Below are 19,740 nucleotides of genomic sequence, written 5' to 3'. Positions count from 1 at the left end.
ACTGCAGCCACAGAACACCCTCTCCGTCTTTGCTAATTCTGCTTTCGGAGAAGGTACCTCATGGTTACTACTCCCGTGTGAGCCCTCCCTGCACTGGGGCCCCCGCCAAACATTTAACATATTCTGTCTCCAGTCCTATACACCAAGCTTGTCCAACCCATGGCCCCCAGGCCACGTGTGGCCCAGGATGACTTTGGATGCAGCCCAACACAAATTTGTAAACTTTCTTAAAACATGATGAGATTTTTTTTTTTTGCGATTTTTTTTTAGCTCATCAGCTATCATTAGTGTTAGTGTATTTAATGTGTGACCCAAGACAATCCTTCTTCTTCCAGTGTGGCCCAGGGAAGCCAAAAGATTGGACACCCCTGCTATTAACGGTGCAGACATGTGTAGCCTCTCCTGCAGGTTGGTGGATTTTCTAACAGCAATGCTCAGTATTTCTTGCCCCAAAGCACACAGTAGGTGTTCAGGAGGTAGCTGCTGAATGAATGGACCCACCAGCCCTCCAGCCAGCCTTTTTTCTGCAGTTTCCTGGCCCTCATCGCTGCATTCCACACACATGACCTGGGGACTCTACATACAGGAAGTATCTGAACCAAGAGCATGCTGCCCCATTTGCCTCCTCCAAGAATTCGGGGCAGCAGGAGCGCCATCGTAGTAGCTTTTTAGAGCCTTCCTCTGTGATCACGAGTTTCACTCAGGAGAAGCAGGTGAGAAAACCACACTCCAGGGAGACTGAGGAGCTGAGGAGGTGGTGTTTACACCAACTACTCTGCTCCTCCACCTTGCAATCAGCCAGGATAATCTGCCAAGGGACTGTGTCCACAGCTGAGAAAAAATGGCCAGATCAGTTAAGTGCTCTGCTGGTCTGTGGTCAGGCTACAAAAAGGCTACAGCTGCACCAGTTCAGGGTGTTATGCTGTTTTGTTTTCCTGATCATCATTTCTCACTGCAGCTTGTTCAGAAAGGGAGGCAGAAGAAGCTGCGTCTCCATGTTAGATGAGATGATCGTACATATGGGAGCAGCATTTATTTAACAGGTTTCCGGAGCCTACTAGAGTTACACATTTTAGGCAAAATGCCCTTTGAAATAAACTGGACTATTTCCTATCCAAAATCCCCACAGCTTCAGAACAGTCTCCAGTTCTAAGTCTTTTCTAAAGGCCTCAGAAGAGGGATCAGCTGTTCTTTCTGTTATCATCTTTTCACTGAATACTCTTAAAGGGTCTAAAGATGGCTTGAGTCCGTGAATTACAAAAGATAAAGGTTTAACCCATCTTTTCAACAAGCACTCGACACAAGGCGAGTTTCTGGAGTTTCACCGATGAAACTGCATCTGTGCACCCTCTCTGCAGCCTTTACGGGCAGTGAGCCATAGTCTGCCCCGGCAGAGGCCTGCCCCAGGAGAGGCTCCAGAACTCCAGACCTGCTCCTCACAACATCATCTCCCAGCTCTGCTTCCAGGCTGCTTTCTCCTCCACCTGGCAGGTGGGAGGTTCAAGTTCAGCCCCCACCACGGCCCCAGAAACCTGTGCTCAGGAGGCCTCTGATAAGCCTGGAAGGAGGGGCTCTATTTTCCCCACGCAAGCAGAGTAGATGTGACCAGTTCTCCAGCTGTCCTACTGGAGTAGCCACTCTACCTCATCCTTCCAGCTCTCCTGCCTGAAGTCGGGCCCATGGAATGGGATGCACTTTGGGTAGAAGGGTCAGTGGGCAGCCACCGCCTTGCAGAAGGAGACAGATGACCACCTGATTCAATACCTTTCGCAAACATGGGTGCCTGGTGAGCACTCACAGAAGCTGCTAGGCTGAGAACTATGTTCTGTGCTCAGACACTGTATTAGTCGGGGTTCTCCAGAGAAACAGAAGCAGTAGGGCATACAGACACACGGACAGACAGACAGACAGACAGATAAATATAAGGATTTGGCTTATGCAGTTATAGAGGATGAGAAATTCCAAGATCTGCAGCCAGCAAGCTGGAGACCCAGGAGAACCCACAGTATAGGTTGGCAGGCTTGAGACCCTGGGACAGTCAATGTTTAAGTTTGAGTCCAAAGGCAGGGGGAAAAAAAAAAAAAAACAATGACCCAGCTCAAAGGCAGTCATGCAAGAGGAAGAGTCAGCCTTTTGCTCTATTCAGGCCTTCAACTGATTAGATGAGGCCCACCTTCCTCAAGGAGGGCCACTGCTTTGCTCAGTTTATTGATTTAAATGTTGAACTTTATCACAGGAACGCTCAGAATAATGACTGACTAAATATCTGGGCATCCTGTGGCCTAGTCAAGTTGACATATAAAATTAATCATCATAGGTACATATCTTTCTTATTCTGTATAATAATGGGGATGGAGAGAGAGTAGAGAGATGTTAATTTTGCCCATAGAGTTGCAAATTTCATTTCCACTTTGTCCTAAGACTCTCCAGAAGACAGGCTAAAGAGACTACAGCAATGTCTGCAGAGCAACTGTGCCTCCCAACACACCCCTCTCCCTAAGCCAAAAGTATGCAAGGCTTCAGTGAACCATTTGGCTGGGAGCAACCCAAGAGCCGGATCCCTGCCTTGGTTGGGTATAGAATCCAGTGCCTACCACAGTCCTGACACAGAGATAGGCCTCTAGTATAGGTTTGTTTAATGAATAAATAAACGCATGAACAAAAAACGAATGATTGCCGCCCTCTTTAAATCCACTCAGTGGCTATCAATGGAACAAAGCAAGTATCAAATCAGAACTGCAAAGGATCAAAAATGAAGTTGCAAAAACACCGTACCAAAGTTAGCCAGCATCGAGGAAACAGCGTGTCTCTGGACTTCCGGAAGCAAATTCCCCACATTCATAAACACAGCTCACATCTGTCCTCACCCAAGAGCTGCAGGCCCTTTTCTCTCTGGGGTACCTATTTGATTCCACCAACCCCCAGGGACTTGGTGCCCTCCACTGTGACTCCCCAATGTGAGGGCCCCACACCTCTTGTCCCACCTCTTGGAAGAGCGGCCCAGGGCTCAAACTCCCCTGACAAATTTACCAGCCACTGCACCTCTCTTTTTTTTTTTTTTTTTTCCAGGCTATAAATAAGAATTGACCTTTTTGTGGGTCACACATTTGTTGCTGAAGTCTTCCTGTGGGCTGGGAAAAGAGTCAAAACCATGAATCTTGAATATTCTTCCTGGGAAAAACTCAGAACGCCAGGCGGCGTCTCTGCAGACAGCTGTGTCCCGATGCCCCATTTCTGGGCCCTGCCGGAAGGTTGACACTAGGGAGCTTATGCTCTGTGATGCCCAGGGCTTCTGTGAATGGCTAAACTACATTTTTTTTCTTCCCTTTTTAAAGAGCTTGCCTCTTTCTGGAGCTTCCACCCTCTTCCTTCATCCCTATAAAAACAGATCTATTTTTGGCAGGTACATACACTGAGCCAGATTCTCATGCTGCAAGGAGGCAGGGGAGTGCAGGGGAAGCAGCCTGGGGAAGGGGAGAGAGTGCAGGGAGGGGACGCGTCGCCCTTGACTGCATGCAAGTTGAACTGCGTGCTGCTTGGAGTCAAGCCTTCCGAGTGAGCGCTGAAAACAATTCATGGTGCTGAGGTTCCCATGGCCATTCAACTATGCTAGGGCTCAGCGTTGACTCTGCGGGTTTTTTGTAAAGAAAGTGTCACAAACAAAATCAGAGGTATGTCTCCTGGGAAAGGTGGGCAGGATGCTTCCTAAGAGGCGTGACAGTGGGGAGGGGACATCTAATGACTCTGGTGACTTGCCACACAACCCAGCCTCAGCTGAAGACTCATAAAACTGACTCTCAACACACAGAGAACTAACCCAGGCCCCAGGCATGGGTGTTCATACACCCAGGGGCTTAAGCGCAACAGGAGCTAGCTCTGTCCTATCCCTGGGACCATAACAACAGGTGAGCATGGCCCACCATTCCTGCCTGGAAGCCAGACCCTCACAGCAGCCGCCCCCAGTGCCCACAGGGATGGGCTGGCCACTGGCACTGGAGCATCTGTCTCCCTGGCAAACAAGCGCCTGTGCCTGGTATGCCCCTTGGCCATGCCACTGCCCTCTGCAGGGGTCTGCCACCTCCAACACCCCGCCCCTGCTGAGTGAAGTGTGCAGGGAACAATCACATTTCCTTTTCTGCAGCAGACATACAGTTTTCGGCCTCCACGCCAAGCTGAAAACGCCTGGTTCGTGGCCAATGGCCTTGGCTTGCTTGCTTTCTTGTTCAAATATTCCTGTTTCCCAAGCCTTTCCTTTAAGGTTCTCACTTCATTTCACCCACAGAGAAATGTCTCTGAACCACAGCTTTGAAATCCTAGCCCTGGAGACTCCGCAGTAGAAACATGACCTGGAAATGTAGAAAGCCAGGAAGGAAACCGAACCCAGCTCTTGTTGTGGGACTGACCCCCATGGCTCCCCCAGGAGGAAGCTGAGGAAAGGGAAGGCTCCTTGTCTCTCAGCCCCCACCCTGCCTAGGGGAGCCTCCTTGCTGCCTCCCATGGAGGCCAGTGAATGTGGGAGGTACCTGGGCGGGGCTACAGTCACCACCCTGGGCATCTTGGGTCCTTTTCCTCCGGCTTCCACCCACCCTGACCCCACCCTCACCTGGTAGGCAGCTTGTCTCATGAACTGCTTGGCTGGCTGCTTCCAGATAGCAGGCACCGTGATGACCCATCTGACATCAGAGTTCTCGAACTCCGAACCTGCCTGGTCACTCAGCTCCTGAAGCCAAGGGAAAGAAATGCAACAGGTCAAGTGGCAGCTGGTTGCTGGGGCAGCCTCCTGTGGCTTCACTGAATCTAGGCTTCCTGCCACGAGCTCTTCAGGAGCCAGTTTCAGGGCCCCCCAAACTTACCAGCATCAGAGAGCAAAGATCTGTTTCCTGAATATTCGGCAAGCCGGGAGCTCTAGCCCCTCTCCCTCACTGAATGGGACCGTGGGCTGGACAAAGGAGGATCAGAGGAAATCCCTTTGGCCACTTCCCCATCATGTGACTTTGGACAATTGACAACCTCTTAGGCCTCAGTTTCCATATCTGTGCAGTGGGGATAATAATGCCAAGCTCCCAAGATTGTTGAGAGGATTGATGATTTATGGAGAGCTACATTTACTGAGCGCTTATCACGTATCTGCCACCTTATTAAGCACTTTGCATACCTTGTCTCTATTCATCCAGTCAAGAATCCTGTTAGGAAGGGAGTCTCACTGTGCCCCTTTCCTACAAATGGGAATGCTGAGACTTTGATATGTTCAGTACCTTTTTGACCACTGTACAGTTAGAAAGTAGCAGAGCCAAAATTTAGACCCAAAGCCTAGTCTATCTTGACTCAGCAAAGGTCTGAGTTGTTACACGTGGTCCCATAGCTAAACAGTGCCTGGCCCACAGTGATGCTTACCAGCTGGTGGCAACTGTCATCACTATCATCACCTTATGCAAGGCCAGCATTATCAGGGGCATTTTCCCAGCAGGAAGGGAAGGCTATGAATGATATGACCTCACCAAGAACCATGCGGCCCTTAACTTTTGGTTAAGGTTAAACCACATCACTGAGGCCCATGTTGATAAATGGGCTGGGCAGAAGCATCAGAGGTTTCCACCTGGTTCACGGAGACAAAATATGTCGCTGGAGGACTTCTTAGACTCAGTATTCCCATCTGTGCAATGAAGATCATAAAACTAACTCACAGCATTGCTGGCGAGATTAAATGAAAACACATGAGGAATGTCTGGCCCAAAGACCGCTGATAAATGCTAGTTCTTTCCTTTCTTTCTCTTCCCCTTGCCACGTTCACCAGACAAATCTGTAATCAAACCCAAACACACACCAAAGCACTTCTGTGTCTAAATCAGCTCTGGAGACACAAGAAACATTAATAGACTGGTGAAAAAACAAACAAGCAAAATTCCTGACGCTGTCTCATTTTTCCTATTGTTTCAAACAGTTATCTTGGGTCTGGCTCACCCTCTCTCTCTCTGAACTAACTTCCTCTTTGATCAGTAAATGATTTTTTTGCCTTTACTTTTTCTAAAAATTTTTAATAAAAATGTTTCATGGTAAAAATATACACACCATAAAATTCATCACCTTAACCATTTTTAAGTGCACAGTTCAGTAGTGTTAAGTACATTCAGTAAACTATTTTAAAACATCTTTCTAAAAGCATCTCTGCTTTGGACCAACACAAAGCAGCCATTTTTTTATCATCATATTTTGTTTCCTTGCAGGTCTGCGTTGGGTTTGAAAAAGGAGGTGAGGGTATGATGTGTGTTGGGAAGATTCTAAGCATGGCACCCATTACCAGGCAGGCGATTTTAAACTCTTTAAAAGGAAAAGGGTTCAAAATACACATGATGGGCTTCCTTGAGCTGTCTGGAGAGTTTAGAGGAGCTGTCAGTTCCCCAGCGGGTAGGGAACAGCTTGGAAGGGAAAGGCGCCAGCATTAATTAATTGACCATCTCATGTGTCCAGCGCTGTCACGGGCTTTCCTTCATGACCCACTGGGTGGCTTCATTTCTGTGACTCTTGGACATCCCATTTGAGTAGGTATCCTGCCTTTGCTTATTCTGGCCAAGCAAGCCATAACCCCCTCCCTCCAACTCCAGCCAGCCCCTGGCAAGGTCTAACTCCTCCTGTACATCAAACAGCTTTTTCTCCTGGAATTTATTCACGGCATATTCCCTGCTGGGAGGAGCTACCTTTGAAAGAAAGGTGCCAGCAGGTTCCCTGGAGCGTCTCTGGCTGAGCTGAGGAGTTCACAGACAACCACCCACATGGCCACTTGACCTTCTGGGGCCTTTCCCTCCACTTCCTCCCTCCCCTTCTGAGATGGGCTGCTCACTCCTTTCCTGTTGGCAAACTTGAAATGCACCAACATCCTGGGCTTTCTGAGTCCTAAATTTCCCCCCACCCAGCCCCCATGGCTCCTCCTCCTAACTCAGGAGCCCCTGTGCGCTCTGTGCTCTCTGCTCCTTCACCTGCCTCGGCGCCCACAGACACATCCTCACGTGGCCTCCTGGGCCACCAGGCGCTGAGCCTGTCCCTCTGCAACCTTTGCTCTTCGGGCAGACCTGGGTCCACCTCGTTGTGCCCCTCCCCTTCTGCCCTTTTGCCGCCTGGAACAAAGGGGCTGACCCCTTCTCCAGTTCCAAGCAGGCTTCCCGACACTTGTCTCTGACTGTGTTCACCTTCCGAACACCACTCAGACCCCTCCCTTCCCCCTCCCATGCCTCAACCCCCACCCCACGACGACCTTGCTGCCAGGCCTCCCCTGTCCCCTTGTCCCCTTACTGGTGGAATACTGTTTGCCCGGAACCCACTCCTTCCCAGCCCGCGGGCCCTCTTTCTTTTTGGTTGTCAGATCCTCCTTCTTGCTCCCCGAATGACCCCGTGGCTCTCAGTCTCAGAGCCTCCCTGTCTCCCTGCAGACAAACCTGCAGAATCTGAGTCAGCTGCCTCTACACCGCCGACCTCCACCCTGCAGGCTCTCGGGATTACTGGGGTCTCTCACTCTATGCTGTATTCTGAATGTGTCCCCGAAAACTCATGTGTTGGAAATGTACTCCCCAGTGCAACTGTGTTGGGTGGGAGGTGGGGCCTAATGGGAGGTGTTTATGTCATGAGAGCTCCCGTCTCAGGAATGGATTTTTGCCACCATAAAAAGGGTTTGCGGCCAGTTGTGGTGGCTCACACCTGTAATCCCAGCACTTTGGGTGGCCAAGGTGGGCAGATCATGAGGTCAGGAGTTCGAGACCAGCCTGGCCAACATAGTGAAATCCCATCTCTACTAAAAATACAAAAATTGGCCGGCGTGGTGGCTCACACTTATAATCCCAGCACTTTAGGAGGCCGAGGCGGGCGGATCACGAGGTCAAGAGATCCAGACCATCCTGGCTAACACGGTGAAACCCCGTCTCTACTAAAAATACAAAAAATTAGCCGGGCGTGGTGGCGGGTGCCTGTTGTCCCAGCTACTCGGAAGGCTGAGGCAGGAGAATGGTGTGAACTCGGGAGGCAGAGGTTGTGGTGAGCCGAGATCGCACTACTGCACTCCAGCCTGGGCAACAGAGCGAGACTCTGTCTCAAAAAAAAAAAAAAAAGGATACAAAAATTAGCCAGGCATGGTGGCACATGCCTGTAGTCCCAGCTACTTGGGAGGCTGAGGCAGGGGAATCACTTGAACCTGGGAGGCAGAGGTTGTGGTGAGCCGAGATCGCACTACTGCACTCCAGCCTGGGCAACTGAGCGAGACTCCATCTCAAAAAAAAAAAAAAAGTCTTGCAGGTTTCAGGAGTGCGTGAGCTCTTTCACTCCTTTGCCATGTGAGGAAGAATGTTCCTTCCCCACATCCACATCCCCCTGGCAAGAGGATGCTGCATTCAAGGCTCCATCTTAGAGGCAGAGACTAGGCCTTCACCAGACACCAAACCCACCAGCACATTGATCTTGGACTTCCCAGCCTCCAGACCATGAGAAATAAATTTCTGTTTTTCATAGGTTCCCCAGTTTGTGATATTCCATCACAGTGGCACAAAATAGACTAAGGCACTTGATATGGTGTGGCTGTATGGTCCCCACCCAAATCTCACCTTGAATTGTAATAATCCCCATGTGTCAAGGGCGAGGCCAGGTGGAGATACCTGAATCATGGCGGCAGTTTCCCCCACACTGTTCTTGTGGTAGTGAATAAGTCTCATGAGATCTGATGGTTTTATAAATGGGAGTTCCCCTGCACAAGCTCTCTTGCCTGCCGCCATGTAAGACATTCCTTTGTTCTTCCTTCGTCTTCCACCATGATTGTGAGGCCTCCCCAGCCATGTGGAACTGTAAGTCCATTAAACCTCTTCCTTTATAAATTACCCAATCTCGGGTATGTCTTTATTAGCAGCATGAGAACAGACTAATACAACACTCTACTACTATGCCAGTGGCCACGTCACTCATTCTAGAAATCCTTTGAGGACTCCCCATTAACCAAGAAGTTCCTTGGCTTGGCATCCGCAGCTCTGCACTACCTTGTCCTGAGCTCACGGCATCCTGGCTTTATCCCGCAGCCTTATCCTCCCTCCACCCCAACTGCTTTCTTCCCACAGCTGTTTGTCTGCTGCTTTCTTCCTTCTGAGCTGAGCACGTGCCATTCCACCAGCTTGAAATACCCACCCTTCCAGTTGCTGCCTGTGAACCACACCCCATCCTGCCCCGAATCCACCTCCTACAGGGAGCCTTCCATGATGCTCCCCACTGGACAGAATCTCTGCCTCCCCCAGCACCCACAGTTACCCCCTCACCACTCTGACCCTGACCACACACTCCTGTATACTGAGTTGATTTCTACACTGCCATAACTTGTATGGGATTTCACACATAAAAGATACTCAAAAAAACAGGTACTTGAATAGATGAAAGTAATACCATGTTCTCACTTCCTCTTTGTCTCCCTCTGACCCTATTTCTAGAATTCACTAAATTTCCTTTAGTGGTCACACAATACCAAATGCTTCTGAAGTTCCCAAATCTTTTTGGATAAAGCTCAAAACATCAGTGCTCTTTAATCACCTAATCCCCACCCACCGGTCTCCATGCCTGTGGGAGGAGACACGAGTGGACAGCCACATTCCACTTCAAAATTAGATGCTTTTGGCATTTCAGGCCATCATGACCACAGACCTTTGTGGGGGTGACCCAAGGGGGCTCACGCTATTAGCTTCTTCCATGGGGTCTGGGGGGATAGAGGAGGAGGGAGAGGAGGGGGAGAAATAGCAGCCACCATTTAGCCAGTGCTTACTATAGACCAAGCTTCAAGGAGGGCACTGCATGTCCAGTCCCATTTTCTATCAAATAGCCTATGAGGTACAGTTACCCACCGCACTCTCCAGTTAGGAAAGTGGATCTTGGAAAGATTAAGTACCTTGACCAAAATGGCACAGCTGCTAAGTATGTTTCCTGCCTCTCTTTTTGTTTTACTGAGATATAATTTCCACACCATAAAATTCCCACTTATAAAGTGTGTAATTCAGTGTTGCGCGTCCAACCCCATTACCTAATTTCATCACCCCCCCCAAAGAAACTCATATCCTTCAGCAGTCACTCCTATTCCCATTCCCTGCAGCCCTTGGCAGAAAAAGTCTCTGCTTTCTGTTTCTGTGAAGGTGCCTGTTCTGAACATTTCATACAAATGGAATCACACAGTATGTGGCTGTCTGTATCTGGCTTCTTTCACTTCACATGGCATTTTCAAGGTTTCTCCATGTGGTAGGATGTATCAGTAGTTCAGGCCTTGTGCTGGCTGAATAACATTCATTGTAAGATAGATCACATTTTGTTTCTCCATTCATCAGCTGATGGGCATGTGGATTTTTTCCGATTTTCGTCGTTGTGAATAATGTTGCTATGCACATTCATGTATACGTGTGTTTGCGTGGACAGCATGTGGACTGTTTCTACTTTTCGTAGTTATGAATAATGTTGCTAGGCACATTCATGTACACGTGTGTGTGTGGACATCTTCTTTCATTTCTCTTAGGGATCTACCCAGGAATGGAGCTACTGGGTCCTACGGTAACTCTGTGCTTTACTGTTTTAGGAATTGCCAAACTGTTTTCCAAAGAGGCCGCACCATTTTACGTTCCCACCAGCAGTGTGTGAGGGTTCATCCTGCTGTGTTGACTCCAAAGCCCACACTCTCCCTCCAGGCTGTGCCTCCTACCCTGGCCAGCAGGTGCAGCAGCCCGAGACACGGAGCTGGCACGGGTGCCACCGCCTAGCACACAGCTGGCTGGCCTCAACTATCAGTCCTACCTTCAGCGCCTGCTCCTTAAAGTACTGCAGGGCATAAGCAAAGATTTCAAGGGCTTTGACTTTCTTGCCATTTGCTGCCGTCAGGTCTGTATCCATGGTGAGGTCCTGGTAGGAGGAAGAGGAACAATAGTAAGAAGATGACAAAGGAGAAACACATCTTCTGGCTTTGGAGACTGCTCCAAGGGGACCTAGAGGATCCTGGTGAGCCATGTTTGTGTTCCCCCATGATTAAAGAGGCAGACTAGGATGGCACATCCCCCAAAATGGGGGCTGGCAGCAGTGTCCCCTTACTGTGTAGGAGGCTCTGGCTGTCCCCTCCAGGCCCCATCTTCACTGCTCCCTCCTTCTCTCCCTCTAGCTCCTGGATCCTCTGGGAGCAGAGGTTTCAGGGGCAACAGTAGAAGTCAGGAAGAGAGAATAGGCAGCAGGTGCCACTCCCCATGCAATTTCCATACTATTTCCACATTCGAACACACATGGTCACGCTCAGGATCCCCCCGATGGATGCCTAATCGTACCAACCCACTGCCATCCATGATGCTAAACAGACGAAGCTTTCATTCCCCATTACACTGCCAACCAAGTCACCAAAATAGAAGAGCTCCTATTTTAAGGCTTGCCCTGTCTAATCCGCCAGGAGCCCAGCATCACTGCTTTCCTCTCTCCACCGAAAGTGAAAGCAGCTGCTGAGTGTGGTCCCAGAGAGAGGATGCTCTGCAGAGCCTAGATGCTGGTGGATGGAGATCATTAAAAAATGATGAGAAAAGTCCCTGTGGGGTAGGGATGGGCAGGGAGTGAGAGCAAAAATCAGGAGGAAGCCCCCAGGTCTCCTGAACCAACAAGCTCATTACTGCCGGGGGAAAAAAAATCACTGGGGCCTCCAGATTGTTCCAGGCTGGGTAATTATGCTTTGCCTTGGGAGTGAAAGCAGGCATTGAGTTACTAAGCCAGCCATGTGGAGCCTGTCTGTGGCATCCTGACCTATCTGCACTTGCTCACTCCTCCCAGCCAGCTGCCTTCTGCTCCTGATGCCCGGCAAAGATACCCCAGCTTTAGGGCAGCAGCTCCCAGGCTCGGAAAGGTGGCCAAGTGCCAGGAAGCCATGGCTCTGAACTGAAAAAAATCCCTGTGCTTCCTTCCACCTGCCATCCTGATACTCAGCATTGAATCCCATTAGGCGAAATAGGAACAGTTCATTTCTAGCAGAACTTGGTCTGCACCATAGAAAGACAACCAGGCCGATGAGCACAGAGCCTTGAAAGGCAGGGTGCTGGCTGCTGAGTTTCCCACTTAATGTTTGCTTTGTCATCTGCAAGTGCTCAACAGACAAATGAAAGCAATTACAATAGGAGCTTGCACTTGACTAGAACTTAATCTGCACCAGGCATGGCTCTAAGAGCTTTATGTATTTTGATTCCTTTAATCCAATCCCTACAATATCCCCATGAGGAAGGCACTGCCATTGTCTCCATTTGACAGAGAAGATAAAACAAGGCAGGGAGAGGTTAAGCAACTTGGATTACATTTCTCAAAGGTATCAGTAGCCAGATTTAAACCCAGGCCATCTGGCCCCAGAGTCCGTGTTCTTAAACATTATCATCATCCTGCCTTTCTAAGCACTGAAAGTTAAGGAAACTTTATGGAATAAAATGCTTAACTCAAAAAAGTTCTGTCCTATGCCCTATCCTTTTCTATGAAGCTTTGGGGTAGCAGGGGGTGCCTGTTTGATGTAGGTGTCTTACGGAACACTGGCTTGCTGGGAGCTCAGGCCACCACTCTGGGAGTGGGACCTCCAATTATTGGGCACTTGACGTCCTGAGCTCCCCCTCCCCACATAGAGAGCTGGATGTACCAGTTGTTACTGGTTGTTACATTCCAAACTGGTTAGTTAAGAGCTACTGCCCTGAGCTCCCCATGTGTCCCTAGCCCCCAAGTGGATCCTTCATGATACGCTGATCTCTCAATAATCCAGAAACTAAAGGGAGAACTCCTGGCACGGCAGGAGGGTCCCAGCACTCCACTTCCCTGGTATAACCAGGGTCTACTTTGATAGGTCCATTTCCAAGACAAACAAGTTGTTAAATATTCAGAGTATCTCCCTGCCCACATGCACATTGGAAAGCATCGCATATTCCACAAAAGCACTGTGTGTTCCAGGTTGTGTCTAAAATCAAGGTAAATGGACACTGATTTCTGCTTGGGAGAGACTAGAGGGCCCCCTGGGTTGGAAGGACATCACTTCCCCACCCCGAGGCTGGAGGAGCCTTGGCACTCCATTGCGGGGGACCTGGGCCCAGGGGAGAGGCTTGCTCACCCCAGTGGTGTGCAGCTTCATCTTGAACTTCTCCAGGTACAGCCACTGCTTGGCCTCATTGGGATCCAGGTCATGGTAAAAGTCCCTGGCGGCGTACCCGAAGCTGTGGAACTTCCTCTCGGGAGTCAGCAAGATGGTGGTCGGAGTCTTCTGATTGGACACACCAGGGTCACCTCCCTCCCATCGCCTGCCACCAAGGGAAGCAGAAGTTATGGGGCCTTCTTTCAAAATCCCAATTCAGGCAGCACAGATTTGAACACCTACTGTATGCATGAGTGTCAGTAATGTGGGTGCCTGGAGGCACTCTGCTTCAGCTGGATGAGCAGCTACTAGAGACACAACTTCAGTTAAAAAGGAGATGAACTGGGCAAGTGCAAAGTTCTTGCTCAATAACAAGCTCTGCCTTAATCTTTCATTCCATGTTTACTGAGCATCTACTCTAAGCATCTACATGTGTGCCAGGTGCTGGCATGAAACTTTTATGTCTGTATCTTCAAATAATTCACAACCTACTAGGCAATGTATTTTTAATTTGCAAGCACTCAGTAGCAGATATACTGCTAGCTTGAATCCTGTTTGAAACGAGGTAGGTATAAACAAATGCATAATTACCTGCCTTATGAGATGCAAATGAGGGGCCCAAGGTGCCAGCTGGTGGGGCAGAGGAAAGAATGCAGGACTCAGGGGAAAACCGAACAAGAGACAGACAACTGGATCTCAAAGGAGGAAAGGATACTCCAGGCTGCTCAGAGGTGGGCCAGCCGGGGCATTTGTGGGGAATGTGAAGTGATTGTGTTGGTTGGAGAGAGTATGTGAGTGGGAAGAGTGACTGTGAAAATGGGAAGAGTGAGAAACACGATTGGGAAAGGAGCTGAAATCAGTCTGAGGAGAACCTTGGGGACTTAGACATTTACTCTGTGAATAATGGGAAGCCACTAAAGGTCTTAGAGCAGGGGCATGACAGAATCAGAGCCTCTGTTCCTAAGGGCAAACTGGGCTAAACGGAGGGGAAGGGAAGCCAGGAGGCTCAGACCTATCCTGGAGCAGAGGTGAAAGAACCATAGAAACAGAGATCTCAGCACTCTGGGGAGCTGAGATGGGAGGATTGCAGTGAGCTATGGTCGCATCACTGCACTCCAGCCTGGACAACACAGCAAGACCCTATCTCTAAAAAGAAATGACAGAGAGAGAGAGAGGCTGCAGCGAGAGCAAGGGAAGGGGGAAGAGGAAGACAGGAAACTCAATGCATTCGCTCACCTTTGGGGCCACTGCAGAGAGGCCAGGGCCACCAAGAGGCCAAGCTGTTCCCTGCCCAACCAGGTCCTGGCTCCTGGCCTGCCGCTGGCCACGTGACCCCATGCACAGCCCGTGCGCCCTCAGGTGGGGACGCAGTGCAGGAGGGAAAATAAGCCGCTTTCCTCGCCCACTGGGGAGGTGGCCACGCTCCCAGGTGAGCGCGGACCTGCTCCCGACCCCACGACATTAAGCATCAGTAGGACCATCTCGGTCCAGATGGAGCTCCGGCCTCCAACTATATTTGCTGCTCAAATCGGTCTGGAATCATCCCTGGTCAATTTCCTTGTCAAGCTCCATCAGGATGCTGCTCCTACCCCAGCAGCCAAAGTCCCCAAGGTGACTGCACTGAGACACAGGGATGGCCCCAATGCCAGGCAGCTTCTCCACACACTGCTCTTCAGAAATGGAATTGTCATTAACATTAACAGTGACATTATCAGTAGAGAATGACCCCATGAGCTTTTTCCCTTCAAATTTTTATTCCTTCATTCCTACTTAGTACAAAAAATAGTTAACTCTGTCACTTCTAACTTGTCATTTAGCATGATTATGCTAATATGTTCTGATTGAAATAAAATTCAGGTAGAACCAACCAACCTCCCTCCAAAATGTCTACCATGACTAAGCTATCTCCTCTAGAGGCCCTGAACTATGGTGGTGCTTCATTAAGTACCCCTCCCCAAGCAAGTACAAAGTTATTTCCACTCCTTTTCTGTTTTCACTACATGACTATTCTGTGGAAATAACATTTCTTAGAACTACATAGAAGCTGATAAACATTGATTCTAGCCTTTAATGGTGTATTCTTTTCCACCGGGATTTTTCATCATGGGGGTCACTGGTGGCAGCACAGACCCTCACAGCATCTGTCTGGCTAAATGGAAAGAGATTCCTGGTGGCAACTGAACACCAAGGGCGATGCTGTCATCAGAGTTGGTTATAGAACCGGCTTTTCATCATTTCCTGATGACATGACACCCAAGAGTCTCTGTACCCTCTTAGGACAAGAGCTTCAGGCTGAGCCACATCTGGTTTTCAAGAGGAAAGGTGAGACTTAAACCAAGATTGGGGTGGGAGTCACTTTCACTATGACTTGTGCTTTATACAACCCTTTATAAAAATTCCTAAAATACAAACATTAGCAGGGTGTGGTGGTATGCACCTGTAGTCTCAGCCACTTGGGAGGCTAAGGCAGGAAGATCACTTGAGCCCAGGAGTTTGAGGCTGCAGAGAGCCATGATCACACCACTGCATTCCAGCCTGGGCAAAGGAGCAAGAACCTGTCTCTTAAAAAAAAATAACAACAACAACAACAAAACTAAAAAATCTTAATCTAGGAGCAATACTAAATTCCACAATTACTCAGTTGAAGGAACTGCAAAGCCAATTACAATGTATCTTCAGAGTCATCCCTTGGAATTGAAAAATTGGGATGATAAATTCTGGGCTTCCAAATATTTGAGGGGTCACTCCCTGCAAGAAGGTCATGGATCAAGCCTGGGATCCCATGGATGGGTGGCACCCAGGGCCTGCAGGGTGCTGGGTGTGTGGGGAAGGGAAGGGGGCATCCCAGCACAGAGTGCATCCCAGGAGGCCCAGGGCAACTTTGCCTATGGGGCCACTTGGCTGAGATTCCCCTCATGCTGCCTTCTCTCTGGCAGGTGCTTTTTGCCTCTGGCTACCAACACCCCAGTACTTCTCTTCACTTGAAAGGGCCAGCACCTTCCCTGCTTTCATTTTACTACACACTAAGCATTTAATGGACAATCTCCTTTCATTTGCACACACACCTTGTGAGGGAGGTATTGTCAGGATCCCCATTTCACAGATGAGGAAACTGGGGTTTAGCAGGTTCAGCAATTGCCTAAAATCACACAATAAGTGGCCAAGCTGGCACCTGGATCCCTCCATCACAGACACTACAGGTCTGCGCCTCTCACCCAGGCCACAAGCTGGATTCACCCGGGCCAGGCTTCAAACATACTGCTCAGGCCCCTCCCCAGACCAACTAAATCAGAATCAAACCAACGTCTTTTCAGACCAGGAGCCTAGAGCCCAGAGATCAGAAATGGCTTGTCCCAAGTGGCATGGTGAGCTTGAGCCGAGCTGGAACAGAATCCAGGGCCCTCTTCCTAAGTGCCAATCACTGGCTCATTGCCCGGAGTCTCCACAGGTGCAGTGGTTGGCACCAGCCACGTGGCCCTCCCACCCGCAGGACTCACCTCATCACATGGATGCATTCCGGCTCCTTGGTGAAGCTGTAGGCATAGCCACTGGATGTGGTCCCAAAGTCGACGGCCACCACCACAAGAAATGACTGCTGTTCTGAGACGTTGGAGTCAGTGTCGTTCTGCAGATATACAGTGAGGCATGGGGGGTGTGGAGGGGTGGGCCTGGCTTTCAGGAAGACACCCCTGGGGGGTCTCACCTTGCCTAGCTGTGAACCCCCTGCAGACAGAAGGACATTCTATATTCCAGCTCAAGTCTACTACCTGGAGAGCCCTAGGGAGAAGGCAGCCCAGCCTGGGCCCCCGCCTGAATGGCACAGGGAGAAATGGGGGCATCCCTGAGTGGAGGGCCAGGCTGACTGGACAAAGCCTGCAGCTTGCCCACTCCTCTCTATTGACCGTGCCTGCACACGGCTAGTTACAGAAATTCTATCATCAGGGCTGGTCGCCCAGTAGTTCCTGAGCAGATACAATCTTCTTCCAAGCCCTGCTGCCTTCCGCAAGACCCTGTGCAGACCTCTGGCCACTGCCAGGAGCATTTCGCCAGCTGTGCCCTCTGTACACCCAGGTGACTGCTCCATCTGTGCTGGCATTTCACGCATGTGAGCAGGGCTGGGCATCCCAGGACCGTGCCCAATCCCACCAGGCCAGCCACATGACCCACTGTGACTGTCAGGGCCCAGGGCCTTGCCTCATCTTGATCACTTGGTCAGGCCATTTCAGGTTTCCAAGCCTTTCTCTATTTTTTTTTTTTTTTTTTTTTGAGACGGAGTCTCGCTCTGTCGCCCAGGCTGGAGTGCAGTGGCGCAATCTCGGCTCACTGCAAGCTCTGCCTCCCGGGTTCACGCCCTTCTCCTGCCTCAGCCTCCCAAGTAGGTGGGACTATAGGCGCCCGCCACCACACCCGGCTAATTTCTTGTATTTCTTAGTAGAGACGGGTTTCACCGTGTTAGCCAGGATGGTCTCGATCTCCTGACCTCGGCCTCCCAAAGTGCTGGGATCACAGGCGTGAGCCACCACGCCCGGCCTCTCTCTTTTTTTAAAGCAGTTTACACTTTTTTTTTTAACTCCCACAGAACTCCAAATTATAAAACCAACAAATGTTGGAGGGGAGGGGTGAGAATGCCACCTGCCTGGCCTCTCCTCACACCGCTCCCCTCCCCCACAGCCCTGAAGCTCTTACAGGACAACTTCAGGGTGCAAAGCTTGAAAACCACAGAACCTGGCCCTAGGGAACCAACCCTCCCAGTTTGCCCAGGACTAAAGGAGTCCCCAGGGTGCAGGACTTGCAGTGTAAAGGCCGGACAGTTCCAGGAAACCAGGACAGGCTGGCACCCCTACCTAGCGGTGACTCTGCAGTTCTCGGGTCTTCTTTGTGTGTCTGCACAGCTCATGCAAAGCTGCCCTGTCTTCCGGACACTCACTCAGGTTGGCTGCCTGTGTATCTATGTGCACACCCCTCTAAATGGCTGCCCCCTAACATCCATCTTTCCTCATACAGGGCAGGGTGGGAGCAACAGCCCCGTCTCCAGCCCCACTCAATGCGTATGAAGCCTTGCTCAGGGCTTCTCTACCGGGCAAGCTGTTCCAGAAGCGATTATACTGCCAGGGGCTTTTGGACACCGCAGACAACCGCAGTCAACGGAGTCCATGTATTTCACCGATTCACTAGCCAGAGTCAGCGGCTTCCTCTCAAGAGGACGCCTCACAGGCCCTGACCCTGAATCTTTGAAGGACTGCTCCCATCTCACCTTCTTCTGTGACCCACCCAGGCCCCTGCTCCAGAAGCACTAGCCACAGCACAGAAAGCCTTCCCAGGCCCGGAGTGGGGGAAGGGGCTTGGCAGGGCTCCTGTGGCCAGGACCAGGTCAACTTAATCTCCAACCAGTGAATGTGAGGGGCTGTCCAGCAGCCTGAACTGTGAGATCTGACCCAGAATGCAAAGGAAGTCAGTAAGCACGTGTGCTCGCGCACACACACACACACACTTCTTACCACAATATGGGAGGGGGACAGAGGTGTTATTCCTGTGTCCCCAAGACTCCGGGCTGGAGATGAATATGCAGATGTGGGAGCCGTTTCTGAAAGGAAAAACAAAGTCGCCTCCTTAGAAGTGGCACGGGCTGACCCACGGGGAAGAAATGAGGGCTGCATGGCCTTAACTCCTCCAGGCACTGCGGCCTCTGCAAAGCCAGCTCACGAAATGGGCAAGGCCTAGCTCCAGCCAGGAAGGCAGGAGCATCCGTTCCAGCACCTCCTTGCATTTGGTATTTAGAATTCGATCAAATGAGATGCTCCTTTCCTCTCAGCCGCCACCAGGCCTCTCACTCTGTGCCACTCAACCCAACTTAGTTGGAGACGCTGGTCAGTCCCCGAAAGCCCCAGCTCCTGGCTGTGTGTCTGTGGAGCCAGAGGCTAGGCTCCATGATGGACTAGCAGGACCTGCAGCCACCTGAAATTATGTCAAATTTTTGTGTCCATTTTCTTGGAAGAGTATCTACAGCCCTCGGGTTCCCAAAGGGGTGAGGGGTACCTCCCCCAAGGAAGAGCAACCCCTATCCTAGGAATGTAGGATGGGACGAAGCTTCAGAAAGAGCGTCCTTGCCTAGCAGATGCACCAGCTCCTCCCTCCCTCTGCCAGGGCATGTGAATTCATCTCTCTTCAGTGATACTGAAGGTTTGGGACCTTTTTCAATCATAAAAACCACAGCAAAAAGGCAGACAGATCAGCATTTCTAGCCCCTGCAGATGGGACCCAACAGCCACGAGGTCAAACCGGCAAAGGGCCAACAGCTAAGCAGCAGGAACACCATTTTGTCTGTTCCCCTGCACTCACCATCATTCAGGCCTAGCATTTTTCTGAAGTCTTCCCAGAGCCCAGTGGCTCTACCCCAGGAATGGGCCCCCCGGGAGAAAAAACACTCTCCCTGGCCAGCATTGGAAAGCGCTACAGTGCTCTCCCTGCCTGCTGCCTAGGGCTGGCAGGGCACAGAGAAGCTGAGTGAGGACTGCGTGCTCCCACCGCAGAGACAAAGGCTGGGCGCTGGGCACCTGCAATGACCCAGCACCACCCTCGGTGCTCTGCACATCCTGCTCCATTTAGTACAT

The 19,740-nt window shown here is 50.5% G+C and overlaps 1 protein-coding gene across 3 annotated transcripts in view; it reads right to left on the bottom strand.

Annotated features, from left to right (window-relative positions):
* HSPA12A (heat shock protein family A (Hsp70) member 12A) overlaps positions 1-19,740 on the bottom strand; it is a 179,104-nt gene that overhangs the window by 19,078 nt on the left and 140,286 nt on the right. For all 3 annotated transcript variants that reach the window (XM_030806509.1, XM_030806511.1, XM_030806516.1), the window contains 5 exons: positions 18,628-18,713; positions 16,627-16,754; positions 13,109-13,295; positions 10,795-10,899; positions 4,604-4,720 (listed from right to left, as the gene is read on the bottom strand). In XM_030806509.1, the coding sequence (XP_030662369.1) occupies positions 4,604-4,720; positions 10,795-10,899; positions 13,109-13,295; positions 16,627-16,754; positions 18,628-18,713 (623 nt within the window). The remainder of the gene's footprint in view (positions 1-4,603; positions 4,721-10,794; positions 10,900-13,108; positions 13,296-16,626; positions 16,755-18,627; positions 18,714-19,740) is intronic.

This window comes from Nomascus leucogenys, chromosome 3, assembly GCF_006542625.1.
Source record: "Nomascus leucogenys isolate Asia chromosome 3, Asia_NLE_v1, whole genome shotgun sequence".
Taxonomy (NCBI): Eukaryota; Metazoa; Chordata; class Mammalia; order Primates; family Hylobatidae; genus Nomascus; species Nomascus leucogenys.
The sequence above is the reverse complement of the archived record's forward strand: the minus strand, read 5'-3'. Positions and strand labels throughout refer to the sequence as shown.